The sequence below is a fragment of the Bos javanicus genome, chromosome 8 (genome assembly GCF_032452875.1).
Source record: "Bos javanicus breed banteng chromosome 8, ARS-OSU_banteng_1.0, whole genome shotgun sequence".
In the NCBI taxonomy this organism is placed as follows: Eukaryota; Metazoa; Chordata; class Mammalia; order Artiodactyla; family Bovidae; genus Bos; species Bos javanicus.
The window spans coordinates 27,141,971-27,158,584 of NC_083875.1; the positions used below are offsets into that span (position 1 = coordinate 27,141,971).

General features: G+C 40.2%; 1 protein-coding gene across 2 annotated transcripts in view; it reads right to left on the reverse strand.

Annotated features, from left to right (window-relative positions):
* SH3GL2 (SH3 domain containing GRB2 like 2, endophilin A1) overlaps positions 1-16,614 on the reverse strand; it is a 225,754-nt gene that overhangs the window by 38,976 nt on the left and 170,164 nt on the right. For both annotated transcript variants that reach the window (XM_061425216.1, XM_061425217.1), the window contains exon 3: positions 3,532-3,604. In XM_061425216.1, the coding sequence (XP_061281200.1) occupies positions 3,532-3,604 (73 nt within the window). The remainder of the gene's footprint in view (positions 1-3,531; positions 3,605-16,614) is intronic.

Genomic DNA, 16,614 nt, shown 5'->3' on the forward strand with positions numbered 1-16,614 from the left:
ATGTGTCACCAGGGAGAAGCAGTGGGGATCACAAAAGGGTCATTGGCCTGGGAAGCTAATGTAGTCAGATGTCCAGGAAGACTTCTAAATGACCCTCCTGCTAAACCTGAGGGGCCTGTTTGCCTGGCAAGGCGGAGGAGAAAGGGGAGGTTGATTATATAGGGAGGGCCCTTTAAGCTTTGTTTAAAAAAAAAAAAAAGGTAAAGCACACAAAACAGTTGGACCTTACAGAGTAGGCAAACGAAAACAAACTCCTAAAGGCAGAGAAAAGCCATCGAAGGCTTTTGTGCAAGACAACGACATGAGCAGATCTGCCTTTTAAAATATCATTCTGGAGGTGGTCAAGAGCAGATGGAGGGCCTACACAGAGCACAGCTACAGATGCACAAGAAGTAACCCACTCTCTTCGGTCATCGTGTCAGCAGGAACTAAGTTTCAAGTCTGTAACAGATGTGTGTGCCCATAACCACAAGATCTGGAAGCCAGAATGCATTCTGGAGTATGAATCTAATACAAGATACTCTCAAAATACCCTTAAAAAGCATTCATTTCCACAGATGGGCCTGTGCAGGTAAACCTGTTACTTTGCATAAGCCCTCTCTCCTGACCCCAACCTAATCGTTCTTATTCAAGACCAGAAGCCAGTGATCCACATGAGATCCAGTGACCCAATTTCTGGGGTCACAGAGAGGCTGAGTGCTCAAAGCATTCATTCAACAGCACAAGTTTGGGAATGTTCTGCTCTTCTGTGCCCAAGCACTGGGGACCTGTGGTGGTGGCTGCATTCTTGTGTCCTCTTTGCAAGGACACTGGGTCTGAACAAGTGTACAAGATCAGTCCCCTTGTCCAGGAGCTCCAGCTAAGGTCTGCTCTCAGGGCAAGAAATTCGTGGAGGAACTAAGTCATATCTCTTATAAGCCAATTAAACACATTAAATTCTATAGAATGGGCATATGGAATTTTGTTTTGCTCTGGACCCTTCTAGATGACACTTGTATCAACTTGCGATTGCCTGGTGATGACCTTAATTGTCTTCCTTGGTGTCAGATGTTCATTCTATTTTTAAATAGCCATAAAAGCAATATGTTGGTAGATAACAAGCACATTCAAGATTCTGTTAAAAATAAATCATTTCTAAAAATTCAAATCTCCCCCAATTACCTCTTCCTGTTATCTTTTTTATTAAAATAAAAATAAGCCTCAACCCCACAGTGGGTTCCCTTTCTGGATTTCTGTCATATCCACTTTGAAACTAAAAGACCCTCTGCATCTAGACAAAGAACTCATTCTTCTCAGAAGCAAGACTGTGCAATGGAAAGTTCCTGGGCTCAGGGAGCAGTCAGACCTGGGTTCCAGCCCTGGTTACATCCCTTCCTGGGTGTGTGACTTTGGTAAAGTTTCTTAAGTTCTCTGGCCCTTGTTTTTTCCTGAAGAAAGTCTGGCTAGCCTACTAAATCAGTTTTCTAGGCCTGTCATAACAAACTGCCACAAGCTGTGTGGCTTAAAATGACAGAAATTTACTTTCTCACACTTCAAAAAGCTTCAAATCAAGGTGTGAGTATGGCTGGTTCTTTCTGAGGCTCTCTGGGAGACCCCTTCCTCACCACTGCCAACTCTGGTGGCTCCTGACATCACTTGATAATCTTGACCTCCGTCTTCATAGGGCCTTCGGTCTTGTGTCTCTCTGGTTTTTTTTCTTCTTCTTATAAGGACACCAGTTGTTGGATTTAGGGCTCACTATAACTCAAGAATGAGTTCATCTCAAGATAATTAACTGATTCTATCTCAAAATATGCTATTTTCAAATAAAGTCACATTTGGAGATTCTGGGTTACCTTGGATTTTGAGGAACATCCTATTCAGTACAGCACACCTCCCTACACCAAATTCCACTATACCCAGGAAAACAGACTAAGGATCTGTGTTTATGGATTTTTTAGCCTCTTTCCTACATTTGAATCATTCAACTGTGTTTGCTTTTTATATCAGAAAATTACAGAGAAGACAATGTATATAACTAGCAACATATTGAAAATGCACTAATGCTGAATAAATACTATATTTTCCCTCCTCTTGCTTATATTTAATCTTAATACAACAACAGTAAGATCAAGTAATCTTAGCACCATTTATGTGTAAATCCTGGGAAATGAGAGGACACTTTGAGGTCCTATTCAAAGATAAAGACAAAAAACACCCTGCCCTAAACAATGACTTCTTTGGTAAGACAGGGCAAGCAATTCTCATTTCAGAACTGACCTACATCACAGCTGTTTAAATACTAAGGAACATGTGACATCTAAGAGAGTCCCTGCAACTCTGTGAATACAGAGGGCATGACAAAGACTCCAGGTAAAAATGAGAAACTTCATTTTTGTTATTCATTACCTAATTTGCCAACCATTTGGTCCATTATCTGTTAAATGCCATAGTGTTTTATTTACTTCTATATTTTCATGGCTTTTCATTTACTTCTGTATTTTTCTTTCTCAAATAATCTCAGCTCTGATATAGTTTAAAAACCATTGAGAATGTTATTCCCATAATTTGTTCATCTTCAAAACACTGAAAGCTGAGTGAAAGCTGCAGGCAGCAGCAAGAGGTGGTAGAAAGCCCGTCAGCACTGACTGTACTGGTCCACCGCTTCTAATTTCAGGTGTTTCCTTTGCTTTTCTCTCACCCACTAGTACTCAGTATCCAGACACTGGGGCTGACAGTGCCTGGACCACCTCCCTGAGCACCATCAAAAATATAGAAATTTCAACGTGAAACTCCCAAAGAAACGAGTTTCAAGGTAAACAGTTTTCCCAATATTCATACACTTCATTTAAATATATTCAACCTTGCTTCAAGTTTCTATACTCCGCAGTTAGGAACTGCTTTACAGGAAGAGTAGTGAGGAGGTCTATCACATAAAGCTACTTTGCTCTGCTACACTGTGTGCTCTGGGAGATCACCCCTTGTCTGCCTGGATCTTGTTTTCAAGGTACAGCTCCAATATCTCTATTATAATTCCCTTCTCTTAAGGTTAGCAAGAACAAATGCTGACTGACAAAGTGCTTGGAGAAAAATCAGGGCAAAGAACAGCCCTCCACAGACTTCAGTGGTGTGTATGAACAAAAACCCTCTATAGTTTAAAAAAGCTGTTCAATTTTCCTACTTTTTCCAACCATTGGTACCTTACTATGTTTATCTAAAAATTCTCCCTAAAATTCTTCCTTACAATCCCTTTCACATGAAAGTTCAGTTATTACCAGCTTGAAGCTACCCTGACATCATGTGCCACCCACACTGTCCACACAACATTGTTAATTACACTCTACTCAGATAAATTATCACAGAAGCTTCCAGTTACGTCAGTGTGAGCCTTAAAAAGTCCTCCCTCCCCAGTCAAAATGTTCCACCTGAAGACACTGGACCTCCAGAAGGGAGAACCAAGCATGCAGAAGTGCACCAAACTTTGCATGTGTACCAAAGAGTAACTAGAAGGTCCCTGGAGGGATGCCATGAATGTAGAAAATGACCCCTTACCTGGATTGGGTTGAAGGTACTCAATTGTTTTCGTCATTATTTCCATCACAGCCCTGCTGGTGACATCCACTTTCTGAAATGACAAAACAAATTTCTAAATCAAACAAATTATTAGCTTTAGAAACAAAGTTTTTGCTTGAGCATATACACAACCACTGATGGTTCAACAGAGCAATGATGAGTCCTGCAGTGGAAGGTGAGGGGCTCACAGAGCTGTCAGAAAAAGCCAGATCATTGGCTTTGCATTCAGCTTGTTCCTTTAAGATTTGGAAAGCCCATTTAGCCAGAGAGGAAGCTAGAAAATATGTTTCAAAATTACTTCATTATCTCCTGGTAAAATAAGGCTAATACAGCCACCTTTCACTGTACATTGTCTGAGGTGGTCACTGAGAATGGTTCACTATTCACTTGGTGCAGGAAACCCCACAGAATCTTGCTCATCTGGAGGTTCAAATCTTTAAGAACACTGGTGAAGCTGGCCAGGCCATGGAGGGTATGCATATCCAAACAGCCACCAAGTCTCTGAAGGATGTCATTTTACAGAAGCAATGCATTCCATTCCATCATTACAGTGCTGGAGTTGGCTGATGTGCCCAGGCCAAAGAGTGGGGCTGGACACGGGCCATCACCCAAAATACAGTGATTTTTTTGCCTCACCTTCCTAAGAATTCAGGGAACAATGTCCCTCCCTGTTAAGGGTTTTGAGGTAGAGTCCCTGGCACTGAGCACATCCCAGGTGAAGAGAATCAAAGATAGGGCCTGGACTTTCAGAGCTAATGGATGGATTAATCCCTACACGACAACTCCCTGCCATACTGAGATGACCCCTACTGGAAAAGAGCAAATTGCTCCTCAACCTGAAGAGGAGGTAACACAGAAGGAAAAGATGGCCCAGAAGAAACTGAAGAACGAAAAACACATGACTCAGGAATAAATTCAGCATAAAATAAACATAAATTAAAAAAAAATACGGTCAATAGTAGTCTCTTATGATCCTTTGTATTTCTGTTGTCTGTTATGATTTCTCCATTTTCATTTCTAATTTTGTTGATTTGACTCTTCTCCTTTTTTTTTTTTTCTCTTGATGAGTCTGGCTAATGGTTTGTCTATTTTATTTATCTTCTCAAAGAACCAGCTTTTAGTTTTGTTGATTTTTACTGTAGTCTTTTTGTTTCATTTTCACTTATTTCTGCTCTGATTTTTATGATTTCTTTCCTTCTACTAACTTCGGAGTTTTTCATTTCTCTTTTTTCTAGTTGCTTTAGGTGTAAAGTTAGGTAATTTATTTGATTTTTCTCTTGTTTCTTGAGGTAAGCTTGTATTGCTATGAATCTTCTTCTTAGCACTGCTTTTACTGAATCCCATAGGTTTTGGACTGTCATGTTTTCATTTTCATTTGTTTCTATGTGTATTTTTATTTCCTTTTTGACTATATGATAATAAAATGGACAACTTGGAAGAAATGGACAAATTCTTACAAAAGTATAACCTTCCAAAACTGAACCAGGAACAAATAGAAAATCTTAACAGACCCAACACAAGCACAGAAATTGAAACTGTAATAGAAAATCTTCCAACAAGAAAAAGCCCAGGACCAGATGGCTTCACAGGTGAATTCTACCAAAAATTTAGAGAAGAGCTAACACTTATCTTACTCAAACTCTTCTAGAAAATTGCAGAGGAAGGTAAACTGCCAAACTCATTCTATGAGGCCACTATCACCCTAATACCAAAACCAGACAAAGATGCCACAAAAAAAGAAAACTACAGGCCAATATCACTGATGAACATAGATGCAAAAATCCTCAACAAAATTCTAGCAAACGGAATCCAACAACATATTAAAAAACTCATACATCATGACCAAGTGGGCTTTATCCCAGGGATGCAAGGATTCTTCACTCTTCATAAATCAATCAATTTAATAACACACTGAAAGATAAAAACCATATGATTACTTCAATAGATGCAGAGAAAGCCTTTGACAAAATTCAACACCCATGTATGATAAAAACTCTCCAGAAAGCAGGCATAGAAAGAACATACCTCAACATAACAAAAGCCATATATGATAAACCCACAACAAACATTATCCTCAATGGTGAAAAATTGAAAGCATTTCCCCTAAAGTCAGGAACAAGACAAGGGTGCCCACTCTCACCACTACTATTCAACATAGTTTTGGAAGTTTTAGCCACAGCAATCAGAGAAGAAAAAGAAATGAAAGGAATCTAGATTGGAAAAGAGGAAGTAAAACTTTCACTGATTGCAGATGACATGTTCCTCTACATAGAAAACCCTAAAGACTCCACCAGAAAATTACTAGAGCTAATCAATGAATATAGCAAAGTTGAAGGATATGAAATTAATACACAGAAATCCCTTGCATTCCTATACACTAACAATGAGAAAACAGAAAGAGAAATTAAGGAAACAATCCCATTCACCATTGCAATGAAAAGAATAAAATCCTTAGGAATAAATCTACCTAAAGAAACAAGACCTATATATAGAAAACTATAAAACATTGATGAAAGAAATCAAAGAGAACACAAATAGATGAAGAAATATACCATGTTCATGGATCAGAAGAATCAATATAGTGAAAATGAGTATATTACCCAAAGCAATCTATAGATTTAATGCAATCCCTATCAAACTACCAATGGTGTTTTTCACAGAACTAGAACAAATAATTTCACAATTTGTATGGAAACACAAAAAACCTCAAATAGCCAAAGCAATCTTGAGAAGGAAGAATGAAAACGGAGGAATCAATCTGTCTTACTTCAGACTGTACTACAAAGCTACAGTCATAAAGACAGTATGGTACTGGCACAGTGACATAAATAATAGATCAATGGAACAAGAAATAAAGCCCAGAGATAAATCCATGCACCTATGGACACCTTATCTTTGACAAAGGAGGCAAAAATATACAATGGAGAAAAGACAATCTCTTTAACAAGTAGTGCTGGGGAAACTTGTCAACCACTTGACAAGTATGAAGAATGAAACTAGAACACTTTCTAACACCATAAACAAAAGTGAAGAAGAACTAAAGAAGCTCTTGATGAAGGTGTAAGAGGAGAGTGAAAAAGTTGGTTTAAAACTCAACATTCAGAAAACTAAGATAATGGCAAATAGATGGGGAAACAATGGAAATGGTGACAGACTTTACTTTTTGGGCTCCAAAATCACTGCAGATGGTGACTGCAGCCATGAAATTAAAAGACGCTTGCTCCTTGGAAGAAAGGCTATTACCAACCTAGACAACATATTAAAAATCAGAGACATTACTTTGCCAACAAAGGTCTGTCTAGTCAAAGCTATGGCTTTCCCAGTAGTCATGTATGGAAGTTAGAGTTGGACTATAAAGAAAGTTGAGCGCTGAAGACTTAATGCTTTTGAACTGTGGTGTTGCAGAAGACTCTTGAGAGTCCCTTGGATGGCACGGAGATCCAACCAGTCAATCCTAAAGGTAATCAGTCCTCAATATTCATTGGAAGGACTGACACACTGAAGCTGAACCTCCAATCCTTTGGCCACCTGATGCAAAGAACTGACTCATTTGAAAAGACCCTGATGCTGGGAAAGATTGAAGGTGGGAGAAGAAGGGGATGGCAGAGGATAAGATGGTTGGATGGCACCACTAGCTTGATGGACATGAATTTGAGTAAGCTCCGGGAGTTGGTGATGGACAGGGAAGCCTGGCATGCTGTGGTCCATGGGGTCACAAAGAGTTGGACATGACTGAGCAACTGAACTGAACACAAAAATTAACTCAAAATGGAATAAATATCTACATGTAAGACCAGAAACTATAAAACTTCTAGAGGAAAACATAGAACACTCTCTGACATAAATCACAGCAAAACCCTCTATGACCCACCTCCCAGAGTGATGAAAATTAAAGCAGAAATAAACAAATGGGACCTAATTAAACTTAAAAGCTTTTGCACAATGAAGTAAACCACAAGCAGGTGAAAAGACAGCCTTCAGAATGGGAGAAAATAATAGCAAATGAAGCAACTGATAATGAATCTCAAAAATATACAAGCAGCTCATGCAGCTCAATACCAGAAAAATAAAAGACCCAATCAAAATATGGGCCAAAGAACTAAACAGACATTTCTCCAAAGAAGACATACAGATGGCTAACAAACACATGAAAAGATGTTCAACATCACTCATTATCAGAGAAATGCAAATCAAAACCACAACGAGGTACCATCTCACACTGGTCAGAATGGCTGCTATCAAAATGTCTACAAACAATAAATGCTGGAGAGGGTGTAGAGAAAAGGGAGTCCTCTTACACTGTTGGTGGGAATGCAAACTAGTACAACCACTATGGAGAACAGTGTGCTGCTGCTAAGTCACTTCAGTCGTGTCCGACTCTGTGTGACCCCATAGAGAGCAGCCACCAGGCTCCCCCGTCCGTGGGATTCTCCAGGCAAGAACACTGGAGAACAGTGTGGAGATTCCTTAAAAAGTTGGAAATAGAACTGCCATACAACCCAGCAATCCCACTGCTGGGCAAACACACTGAGAAAACCAGAATTGAAAGAGACACATGTACTCCAGTGTTCATCGCAGCACTGTTTACAATAGCTAGGACATGGAAGCAACCTAGATGTGCATCAGCAGATGAATGGATAAGAAACCTGTGGTACATATACTCAATGGAACATTACTCAGCTATTGAAAAGAATACATTTGAGTCAGTTCTAATGAGGTGGATAAAACTGGAGCCTACTATACAGAGTGAAGTAAGTCAGAAAGAAAAACACCAATACAGTGTATTAACTCATATATATGGAATTTAGAAAGATGGTAATGATGACCCTATATGCAAGACAGCAAAAGAAACACAGATATAAAGAACAGACTTTTGGATTCTGTGGGAGAAGGCAAGGGTGGGATGATTTGAAAGAATAGCATTGCATGCATATTACCATATGTGAAATAGATGACCAGTCCAAATTCAAGGCACAAAGCACAGCACTCAAAGCCAGTGCACTGGGAAAATCCAGAGGGACTGGATGGGGAGGGAAGTGGGAAGGATTTTCGGGACAGAGGGACACATGGCTGATTCATGTCAATGTATAACAAAACCCACCACAATATTGTAATTAGCCTCTAATTAAATTAATTTTAAAAATAAAAAATGAAAAAAGGTTGAATTATGAATCCTACTTTTTCCCAGAGGCATTCACTGGATGTCAACTGAGGGCCAGGCATGGTGGTAGGTTTCACTGCTCTAAGAAAGAAAAATGAAACATAGACTTTTTGTTCAAGTAAGAGAAAGAAAGTTTTAATTTAACTTCCAAGAACATTGCAAGTTCTTAAACTCTTAATTGTAAATAAAAATCTTGGTCCTACAGTCCATCCTTGGGAAATTCTGAACGGTCGGTATTTGTACTCAGCAGGTCACCATGCCCTCTCTCTGTTGCATCCTTTTCCCCACATGGAGAGCCGGTGCAGGGAGGCCCTCTCTACACTCCTCCATGAAATTCTCTTCTTATCAACTCGCATGGTTCAGTCTACAGGGTAAATGACTACTGAAAATGAGTGCATCCTCCTATCCAAGGTAAGCACATAGAATACATTAAGTATGAATGAAAGGAATTGATTTTTTGATGGCAGAATACCAGGTATCAATTAAGTTCACGAGAACTTCATTGTTTTGTGTTGAAGGGCTCTGTCCTCAAATCAAAATTTTTCCATAACTTACTATATCTATTAAGTCAACCTTTCATGGGTAGGGTAAAGCCTTCTTCTCTTTTATAATCAGAAACCAAACCATAACCAGAAGATTTTATTTTTCAGCTTTGTTTTTCAATATTCAATCATTTCCACTTCAGTGGTAGTCAGATTACTGAGTTTTAAAGAGTTTGTAACTACTGTGATTAATAGAGGAAAACAATTTTTTCTTATGCTGTCATCATGGCCTCAAATTACCATAAAAAACTCCTATTTTAAAGATGCCTGTCCATGTGTATATATGTACCACATCCTTTTGGCTAACTTGAGTTTTTAACACATCTTAGATTTGAGTATGTGGCTAAGTAGTATTTTATTCTGCAGTAAGTCCTCTGGAATTGTACAGTGCAAGACTTGTGTGGCTGTACACAGAGGTCTTGGAAGTATTACCAACCAATCACTATGCACTCGATGTCATGAAAATGAAGTCAAAGGGTGAGGGCAAGAAAAAAAAAAAAAAACAAAAAACAGGCTGAAAGTCTAGGCTACCTGTGTGACAGGATGAAAACACATGTTTTCTGCTGGCTCTAAGGCAGAGCTTAAGGCGTCTGATGGCAAATGTATTCAAATGATCTGTGTGGTTATGATGGGAATGAAAAGAGTTCCAAAGGTTAAGGTTTCTAAGGGAGAGTGCCAGAAGGATTGAATTGGCCAACTGTTTTCCTGAAAGTGAAAGCATAGGCACATATTCCTCTGATCTTTTTACTTCAGTCTTTTCAATACGAAGATTTTAGCAACTCTCAATACATTAGGAGGTTCCTCCTCCTCCACTATCCAGCCTTGTAATTTACAATTGTGGGTAGGGAGAGAAAGAACTCCCTAAACCCTCTTACTCACTATCACATTTTCCTTCTTCATGCTGCAACAAGGGTTGGAAAACTATGGCCAGCAGGCCAAATCTGGGCTGTTATCTGTCAATTTTTTTTTTAATAGTTGGAACAATTCAAAAGAAGACTATTTTGCTGCATATAATAACTATGTGAAATTCAAATTTGAGTGTCCTTGAGTAAATTTTATTGGAATGCAGCCATGCTCTTTCATTTAAGCACCATCAGTGGTTGCTTTTCCTCTTCAGCAGCAGAGGTGAGGAGCCACAAAAGAGACCACAAATGCCCTCTGGCTCAAAGCCCAATGTATGTACAGAAAATGTTTGCTGCTCCTGTGCTGAGGTTCTATTGTACTTTCACAAAGGCATGCCATGCTGAATCTATGGATGCCCATCATTCCACTAGCTGCCTCAGTCTTCAGAGACAAGATACAAGAGAACTGAAAAGCACCAGATTGACTAGATGGGGCCTTTGTTTTGAGGCACCTGAACATGACCTGCCCCCATTGGAAAAGGAACAGTCAGCATTTCCTGAACACAAATGGCTGCATAGGTGAAAAATGCAGCATTTTTTGTGGACTAACAAAAGGACTGAAAGATATGACTTCATACCATCAGACAACATTATACCAGATTATACAGCATTATACCAGATGATGTCACAGGGGACACAGTAGCAGAATTTAAGGACAAAAAAAAATGGACACCTTAAAATGGAACACAGTTTGTGCGTCTAGTGAGCAATAGATGAATTGTGGGTGTAGTGATATACAGATGAATCAGGCATCCACTTGGACATGGGGTAAGTTACAGTGTTTACACAAAAGAAATGTTAAAATATTATATGAAACATGAAAGTATTTCAAATTCTTAATTTTTCTGTCACTGAAGTTAAGAAAATGTACCTATTAAGAATGTACACACACCCACTTAAAGTACTAAGGACCTGAAGGAGAACACATAACTAAACAAGCCACAGAAACCTGATGAAAACAGCATCCTGGGAAAGTTTGTCTGGCAGAGAGATGCAGGCTGGTCCATTAAGGGGGTGTCTTAATAGTTCCCTCCTGACTTGGAAGAATTAGTGTACCTTCTCCAGACTGCTGTGCTTTACAGCAGTTACCTTATGTATTCAGAAAGCCTGATTAATAAACTGTGTGCTGACAAAAAAAAATAAATAAACAACACATTAGGCCAGGATTACCTCAATGTATTTTTTTTGGTTTTGCTAACCTTCTTAGGCATTTACCTTTAATGAACATTGGCTTGGGAATATACGAAAAACACTTAATTGAGAAGAAGCTGTTTCAGGATAAGCAGAAAAATATCTTTAAAGCTCATCGTGTTTGGGGGTCCCATCCATCCTATAATTCTATACCAGGGAATGAGTGTCTCAGTACAGTAATCCACACCTTCTCCTTTAACACCACCATGAAGACATTCACATATATGACAGGTACGCTCAGTTCAGTTCAGTCGCTCAGTCACGTCCAACTCTTCACGACCCCATGAATCGCAGCACGCCAGGCCTCCCTGTCCATCACCAACTCCTGGAGTTCACTCAGACTCAGGTCCATCGAGTCAGTGATACCATCCAGCCATCTCATCCTCTGTCGTCCCCTTCTCCTCCTGCCCCCAATCCCTCCCAGCATCAGGTATGCTCAGGGATGTGTAAAACCCTGAGCATGCTTGCTGGGACTCTACTCCTTTCCCTTGAGATCTATCACTGGAATCCAAGTAAGAAGGACATTATTAAAAATGACACTATTGGTGGTGGTTTAGTCACTAAGTCATGACTAACTCTTGTACCCCATGGACTGTAGCCCACCAAACTCCTCTGTCCATGGGATTTCCCAGGCAAGAATACTGGTGTGGGTTACCATTTCCTTCTCCAGAGGATCTTCCCGACCCAGGGATCAAACCTGCATCTCCTGCATTGCAGGCAGTCTCCTGTATTGCAGGCAGATCCTTTAACAACTGAGCCACCAAGGAGCCCCAAATGACACTATTAGTAACAAATTACTTGCCACACCACTCAAAGGAGATGGCAACTAGTGTGCTTCATACGGAATACGGGAACTGTGGGTTTAGCCTCTGTTTAAACATGGGCAGTGATGAAGAATTCAGTAATTCCCAAGGCTCTTTTTTATTTAAAAAGTTCTGACAGCAGTAAGTTCTTTATTCTGTTAAGCCTGAATCTGTTTTCCTATAGCTTCTACTCATCAATGCTAGTCTATAACGTGGGGTTTAATAGAAGGATCTAGCCCCCTCTACCCAATAACTAATTATATATGGAGATAATGGCCATGGACCTTCTCCTATAGAGCATCTCCACAGCATGCTCTGCAAACAATACACTCTCTCACTCTTATAAGGAATGACAATTGCTCCATTCTTTCTCAAATCTGCTTGTCTTCAAACTTGAGGCTACCCTTATATGTATGGCTGAGTGAATCTCTTTGCTGTTGACCTAAGTGAAAGTGAAGTCTCTCAGTCGTGTCCGACCCTCAGCAATCCCATGGACTGCAGCCTACCAGGCTCCTCTGTCCATGGGATTCTCCAGGCAAGAGTACTGGAGTGGGGTGCAACTGACCTAAAACTATCACAATATTGTTAATTGGCTATACTCCAATATAAGGGCTTCACCAGTGGCTCAGCAGTAAAGACTCTCCTGAGATGCAGAAGATGCCATGGGTTCAATCCCTTGGAACCCACTCCAGTATGCTTGCTTTGGAGAATCCCATGGACAGAGGAGCTGGCAGGCTATAGTCCATAGGGCTGCACAGAATCAGACATGACTAAAGTGACTGAGCATGCACTCCAATATAAAATAAAAAGTGAAAAAAAACTTGAGGCTGCCCCTTCAGATAAATTCCATTGTCATTAAAATGGTCTATAGCAATGCTTTCAACTTGAGGACTCCTGGTTTTGATAGCTTTATCTTAGCCCCCAAGATGGTAGCTACACTTTGTCTTTGGATCCCAGACAAGCCCCCAAGATGATAGTGATAAGATATCCTGATACCTTGTCTTGGGATCTCAGATGAGCCCCCAAGATGATAGTTTTAGCTTAACCCCAAGATGATAGACATACTTTGTCTTGGGATCCCGAATGAGCCCCCAAGATGATAGTGATAGCTATACCTTGTCCCAGGATCCTGGATGAGCCCCAAAGATGATGGCTTATGGTGAATGGTGCTGCCAGATTCATGGTCTCCAAAGCAGATTTAACTCCAGGACCAAAGACAGTGTCAGTCGCTCAGAGCTTTGTGTAGATTTTTATTTAAAGTGAAAGTGATAGAAAAAGCTTCTGACATAGGCATCAGAAGGGGGTAGGAGAGTACCTGCCTTGCTAGTTTAAGCAGAACATTATATACTTTTCTGCTAGTTGCTAAGAACAGAAAAAATACCTCAAGGCTGTGAAAATTTTGCCCATACCCTTTCCCATAACATACATCCTGGGATGACATCGGCACAAGATTAGCCAGAAGGAACAGGTTATTCCAGAGCTCAAGGCTGTGGAAGTTCTACCCAGACCTTCTCCCATAACATACATTCTGAGCTCAAAAAAAGCATGTCCTTGAGCAAGAGATACTGCTGGCTAAGAGACCTATGTGTCTAAAGCAAAATAATGTGAAAAAGAAACAATGTTCACCTCCTTCTGAAAGGGACCTTAGGCTTGGACTCCTTATCAACCTGCCTAAGTTAATTCTCTCAGTTTCAACAGCAGGGATTTCCTATGATACTTTTCAGGCTGAAAAAGGAGACACTGTATTCCTTGGTTTGGACTTTTACATAACTCATGTACACAGAAACAAGAGAAAATTTCAGAATTGAGCTCAAGTGCCCTCTCCTCTAGAAACATTCCACTGGATCTACCCAGTCTGAGTTAGGTCTTCCGTGAAAATACTTTCCAAAACACTAAGCATCATGTCTTGTAAGACACTCAGCTCTGTGCCTATTTCTTCTATCAAAACTGAAAGCTTCTTGAAGGCAGGAACTGCACCTTAATCATCTTTGTATTCCTGGTGTCCAGCAGCATGCCTGTCACATGGAAGCATTTATAGATATTTCCTGTGAATTAATGAACATAATCACACACACACAGAATCACTGCATCAACTGATGTAAATCTGTGAGGAAACCAGAGGTCCCTTAAATTCCAGTATTCCCTGTTGTTAGGGGAAGCACATTGACTGAAACCACTCACCTTGGCCAGGCACTACAGTAACAATTTGCATGCATTATTTTACACGACAGGAGGTCCTCTGTAAGGGACACAGATCTAACAAGCCACCACCAACCAGAAGAATTTGGGAAAGATCAAAAGGTGGTCCTACCACCTCCCAGAATCCTTCTCACTGGCATCCATCTTGGCTGAGCAATGCATGAACTGCCAGGAAGGACCCTGAGTCAGAATGACTGGCAAAAGATAATCTGAAAGCTAAACTCATCACCATAAAACTTGAGATTGCAAGCCATATGGCAGAGAAGTTCTCCTGGGTTCCCCTATCTCTACTTCTCTCTGCCCAGCTGCCCCTTCCCAATAAAGTCTCTTGCTTTGTCAGCTTGTGTGTCTCCTCAGACAATTCATTTCCGAGTGTTAGACAAGAGCCCACTCTTGGGCCTTGGAAGGCATTCTCCTTCCTGCAACACTCTTGCCAAAAAATCTGAAGCTTTTCAAAGAAAAAAATCCACACAGTGGATTTTTGAGGAATCCACACAATGTTTGAGGAAGCTTGTAAGCAGCAGATACTATTGAAAACTCACAAAGAAACAATTCCACGTGAGGCAACTACGAAGAGAACAGAAATGGTGATAGCAGGGTTCCTGCAGAGACAGTACAGTGGAAGGATTCCACCCAGTCAGCTCCTCGAGGGGAAGCCTACACGGGCTAAGAGGTACACAGGTAATTTTACTGCATCTCAGCAGGAGAGTGGTCAGGGTGGCTTTATAAAAAAATTGTATTTATTTATTTTAATTGGAGGCTAATTATAATATTGTAGTGGTTTTTGCCATACATTGACATGAATCTGCCATGAGTGTACATGTGTTCTCCATCCTGAACCCGCCTCCCACCTCCCTCCCCATCCTATGCCTCAGGGTCATCCCAGGGCACCAGCCCTGAGACCCTGTCTCATGCATCAAACCTGGACTGGCGATCTGTTTCACATATGATAATACACATGTTTCAATGCTATTCTCTCAAATCATCCTACCCTTATCTTCTCCCACAGAGTCCAAAAGACTGTTCTATACATCTGTGTGTCTTTTGTGTCTTGCATATAGGGTCATCGTTACCATCTTTCTAAATTCTATATATATACGTTAGTATATGTATCGGTGTTTTTCTAACTTACTTCACTCTGTATAATAGGCTCCAGTTTTATCCACCTCATTAGAACTGATTCAAATGTGTTCTTTTTAATGGCTGAGTAATATTCCATTGTGTATATGTACCACAGCTTTCTCATCCATTTGTCTGCTGATGGACATCTAGGTTGCTTCCATGTCCTGGCTATTGTAAACAGTGCTGCGATGAACATTGGGGTACACATGTCTCTTTCAATTCTGGTTTCCTCTGTGTGTATGCCCAGCAGTGGGGTTGCTGGGAAACTAGGAATACCAGTTCTCTTTCCAGTAGTCTTGCTTGATGCAAACCTCTAATCTATCTCATTTTGTTGTCTAATTGCACCCCTGAGAACACAGCTGAACAAAGGTTCTCTATTCTAAATGCTTGATGATCAGAAAACCAACCATGGAGAGGTGATTCTTCTGCAGGCTTGGGAACACTGAGTAAAAATCTGTCTGTGAGTAATAAACACATTAACAGAAGGCACAGTTTGGGAGTCTAAATTTAAACCAGGTGTTTTCTGATTACCACATAAGTCTCTACCTTTAATGTGAATTTTAACATGAGTGGAGAGTGCAAAACTTGGCACAGAACCACAGATAAGACAAAGGATAAGTGGAATAAAGTGGAATTAAATAATTTCCACATCTCACTGAAACCTAAATCTCTCAATTTACCTAGGTATAAGTCCAAATACAAAACCACAGGTGTGTTCTTCAATCAACAAAACTTCATTACAGAAATATTTAGATTTTGAAATAAAAACTTCAGAAACTCATTATTTTCTAGGAAATAGGAGAAATCGGTGTTATCTGGTGGCTCAAACAGTAAAGAATCTGCCTGCTATGCAGGAGATCTGGGTTCAATCCCTGGGTTAGGAAGATCCCCTGGAGAAGCAAATGGCAACCCACTCCAATATCCTTGCCTGGAAAATTCCATGGACAGTGGAGCCTGGTGAGTTACAGTCCATGGGGTTGCAAAGAGTTGGTCACAACTGAGCGACTAACTTTCCTTTTTCAGACTTAGAGGGACATCTGTGGGTCTTTGTCTGAAGCAGAATATTTATAAGATGTTCTTTTATTCCTATTACTTTGCAAGATTGGTATGGATTCAAAGCCCTAATTAGTCATTCAGTTATA